This window comes from Sitodiplosis mosellana, unplaced genomic scaffold (genome assembly GCF_009176505.1).
Source record: "Sitodiplosis mosellana isolate CC-2019 unplaced genomic scaffold, AAFC_SMos_1.0 Smas_scaffold_6337, whole genome shotgun sequence".
Classification (NCBI taxonomy): domain Eukaryota; kingdom Metazoa; phylum Arthropoda; class Insecta; order Diptera; family Cecidomyiidae; genus Sitodiplosis; species Sitodiplosis mosellana.
Genome location: NW_022601570.1, coordinates 1 through 3,797, shown reverse-complemented (window position 1 = coordinate 3,797; position 3,797 = coordinate 1). Strand labels below are relative to the sequence as shown.

The window sequence follows — 3,797 nt, the reverse complement described above, 5'->3', positions numbered from 1 at the left end:
CCGATGTTGGTTTTTCCGATGTTGGTTTTTCCGATGTTGGTTTTTCCAATGTTGTGTTTGTCCAAAATAGTAGGGAATCAACATACGGCATAAGCAAGAACTTAACATCATCTATAATTTTAATAGAAACAGTCCCGTTCAAACAAATGCAAATTAAAATAAATTTCAGAATTGTTCGCGACGTTCTTACCATCGACATTTATTGCTTTACACGTCACAATCGTTGCAAATGAAATATGCAATAAAAGCGCACCATACCATACAAGTTTCAACATATTTCTGATGAACAGCTATTCAAATTTGAAAATTCAACCGAGAAACACTGAGGAAATATAATGACTATCCAGAATATTTAATTTTCAACTAACGTCTTTGAAATATAAAGCCACAGCAAAAATAAATTTCCATCGATTTATATAAGTGAGTGCATTTGATATGCTTTGCGGAATTAACTCTTTTAGCTTTCCTAATCAATAGAATGCAAAATAATGTCACAATCGCCAGTGCAGAACAATAACAAAACAAAGTAAAACACGAATGTATATACGTACATATTTCAGAAAATTCTTTATTTGGAAAAATTAGCGTTTCAATTTGTGCGAACTGGATAGAATTTTGTTGTTATAAAACCCGTTAACAGTGGATTCGTGGGCAAGTAATTGAATTTTTTTATCGATTTTATTCATAGTTTTTTATTTACGGTCGATTTATGTGCATCGCGATAAGATTTGTTCCGTCTTTCGAACGAAAAAATTCCAATTTTAATGACCTCTTCAAGTCTTTAGCAGATATTGGCTCTCAAAGCGTTTTCCAACTCTGGAAAAGAAAATTTCGCCTTCCCCTTGAAAATGAGATCAATCGAAAAAACCCCTCTGAAATTCATCTCTGGCTACGCCGCTGGTGCAGATATTTGGCTACTACTACGCTATCAGCAGCATCTTTCAAATTCAAACATTTGAAATGACAACCATTCTAAACAACTCTGTGCCGAACGAACTGAATAAACATCTTACAAGAATTCGATTTGTATATTGATTTCGTTTTGGGCGCGTGAATTAGGAAGAAACAGCAGAACCGACACATCTCTTCCATCTCACACAACACAACAGACTCATTCGCTACTGTGGTTTGGTGTTGTATTTGTTTGCTTTGTTGTTGGCAATGACGATATTGAAATCAATGGCATGGATGATGTTGCCAAACGTGAGCGAAAATTCTGGTGGGACATACCAGATAACAACATCGGCCAATTCACAAATGGGAAGAACTGGTTCAAGAGCATCGCATTCTGGATTTCCCTCCAGCGGAAAATTGATGATTTCAACACTTGCGAGGAATATCGTAAAGTACGCCGATGCCAACGCGAAGAGTTTCAAGAGCTGAAACGATGCCGACGTCGAAATCACCGTCCGTGCACTTGCCAGCAGCCGACAGACCGAGGCCAACATGAGTACATCGAGAAAGGGCCTCCGAGAGTGAAAAATCTGGCAGTGATTCCCATTTGCAGTTTCACTCGTACCCACTACCCGTTGGACAATAAGACATTGTACTCTTTGTTGTGTGCACTGAAAGTCGCACCGAAAAATCAAGGCAAATACAACGAAATCAACATCACACGCGAAGAGTTCATAAAACAAAAGGAGTTGTATTGGAACGAATTCTTCGATATGCGGAAAATCTATCGGCTCGGTCGCAGTAGAAAAAAGTTCCGTTTCCGAATTCTCTCAAATGGACAGGCCGTATCTCTACAATTTAATGTTGACAAAACGAAAATGAGCAACATGGAATCGGACAAAAAGGCCATTGTTCAAAACTACAAAAAGTTTGTCAATGAAGGTGGAACTGATCCGGGTGTGAATACGTGGAACGCTACAACGGTACATAACATCGAAACTGGCAAAGAGGTAAACAATATGCGTGCATTGTTCATATGATAATCCAAAGTTATGCCATTGTCATTGTCATTTTTATCTAAACGGTTTTCTTTGTTCTGTTTTGTTTCGTTTCTTAGACGAACTACACGATCAGCAGCAAACAGTATCATTACTGGACGAAGCAAACGGTTCAAAATCGACAAGGGGAAGCGGTCAGCGCCTGTCCGAGCTCCTCCGGCGCCCCGGTGCAAAAAATCAAAATGCGCCCCTTCAATTTTTTTCATGAATTTTTGAAGTAAAAAAACTGGATTTTGAAGTTTATTTGTAGTTTACTTATAGAAACGAATAATAATAAATTCACATTATGTTTTCATATATGATAAAAATAATGAGCTGAAAAATCTAATCTATAGGAAATGAGATTATATATCGTTTTTTGGCAAAATATAAAACTTTAATTAATCTAATGGTTGTTTTCTGGCTTCTTTCGACGCAAACTCGTCAATAACATCGTCATATTCAATCGCATTTGCAGTTTCATGCTCAATGGAAATTATTGCTAAATCGTTCAACCTGTCTTGAGTCATTGAATTTCGCAAATAATTTTCAACGATTTTGAGCTTTGAAAACGAACGCTCGCTAGTTGCAATAGAGACCGGACTCGTGAGTAGAATACGATATGCAATGACAGCATTGGGAACGGAATTTTCCATGTTCAACTTCATAATTGAATTTAAAATGTCAATGACGTGGACAACGTTCTCGTGCTGTGTCAAAGTTACAACAAAGCTGAGTTCACAAAACAGGTCATCACCATCAATGTCCGATTGTCTGTCACATGTAAGAGCATGTTCAAGCTCCTTGCAAGATTTCAACAAATTCCCATTTTGTTTATTCTCTTCAAACCGTTCAAAATCATACAAAAATGAGATGGGTACTAGTACGCTAGGAATTTTCATTAAAACTGACGATTTCGTGAAAATCATTGATATTCAGAAAATATGATCACAATTCGGTGAATCCGTTCGTAAGAACTGGAGTATCTTAAATCGGTGAATAAAGATATTGGGTGAAGAAAATGTACTCAAGCAATTTATTTTTCATTTGAAATTTAATATATCATTTGATTGCAAAACTTGTATTGGACATCGTAATTAATTCTCGTATGATGCACGTTATACGATGATTTGTTCAAGGTCTTAATTCGCATACAAAATATTCACGGCCACTGTTGCAATACCAGTCATTCCATTGGCCCTTATAATTAATCTCTAGGCAATGTTGAGTCTCGCCATCTTTCTCTAATTTATTAGGTTGACCAGGGTACCAGTTAGTATACCCACGTTCAATCGATACTCCAGTTGTCCTCCAAAGGTAATCTGTCATTCCTATGTTATGAGCATATACCCAAAGTGGTAAATCTGAAACTGAGTTCAAGGGTTAAAGGCACAAATATTAAAATAAAAGTAGCGCTTGTGGGAACCAAATTTCCGTTAATTTTTCAAAGAATAGTTGAAATATAAACAAACGCTATCAACCTACGACCAATTCGTTTCATGTGTGCCACAAGAGCGTCGTCCTCCTCTTTCGACTTAATAACAGCAAAACCCAAGTTTTGATTTCTACAGTACTCGTCTGCTTGATGCCAATTGAGCTGCGAATATTTCATACGAAAATTAAAGCGGTCGATATATTGGAGTCAGCGCCTGTCCAACCGCCGGTGCAGCCGGCATTTGAATAAATGCATGCGCACCGAAGGCGCTCGAATGCTAAATTTTGGAACGATTCAAAAATATAGCGCGCAAACGTGAATTTTTATCGAGATTTTCATGAAATAAGCGAGAGATGTAGTCGAAAGGGCGCCAAAAATGAAGAAAATGTTCAAGTTTTGGTGCGCTTTCACTGGACTATATTCAAGTGTCG

At 37.5% G+C, this 3,797-nt stretch overlaps 1 protein-coding gene and 1 long non-coding RNA gene across 2 annotated transcripts; one reads left to right on the top strand and one right to left on the bottom strand.

Moving 5' to 3' along the window:
* On the bottom strand, nt 1-640 carry LOC129579641 (uncharacterized). The gene is made up of 3 exons (XR_008689266.1): nt 552-640; nt 191-339; nt 1-111 (listed from the first exon to the last, which is right to left on the bottom strand). It is a non-coding gene; the product is annotated as an uncharacterized LOC129579641 (long non-coding RNA).
* Nucleotides 641-901: 261 nt separating this feature from the next.
* On the top strand, nt 902-2,442 carry LOC129579640 (uncharacterized). Its single transcript, XM_055469810.1, has 2 exons — nt 902-1,904; nt 2,012-2,442. Exons 1-2 carry the CDS (start codon nt 1,185-1,187, stop codon nt 2,171-2,173), a joined length of 882 nt encoding a protein of 293 aa, XP_055325785.1. The 5' UTR covers nt 902-1,184; the 3' UTR covers nt 2,174-2,442.
* Nucleotides 2,443-3,797: the final 1,355 nt, after the last annotated feature.

Bases quoted from the DNA above. Each gene is read 5' to 3' on its own strand.
- LOC129579640 (XM_055469810.1), top strand. From the start codon at position 1,185: ATGGATGATGTTGCCAAACGTGAGCGAAAATTCTGGTGGGACATACCA. The intron at 1,905-2,011 runs GTAAACAATATG...TTCGTTTCTTAG, and splicing joins ACATCGAAACTGGCAAAGAG to ACGAACTACACGATCAGCAG.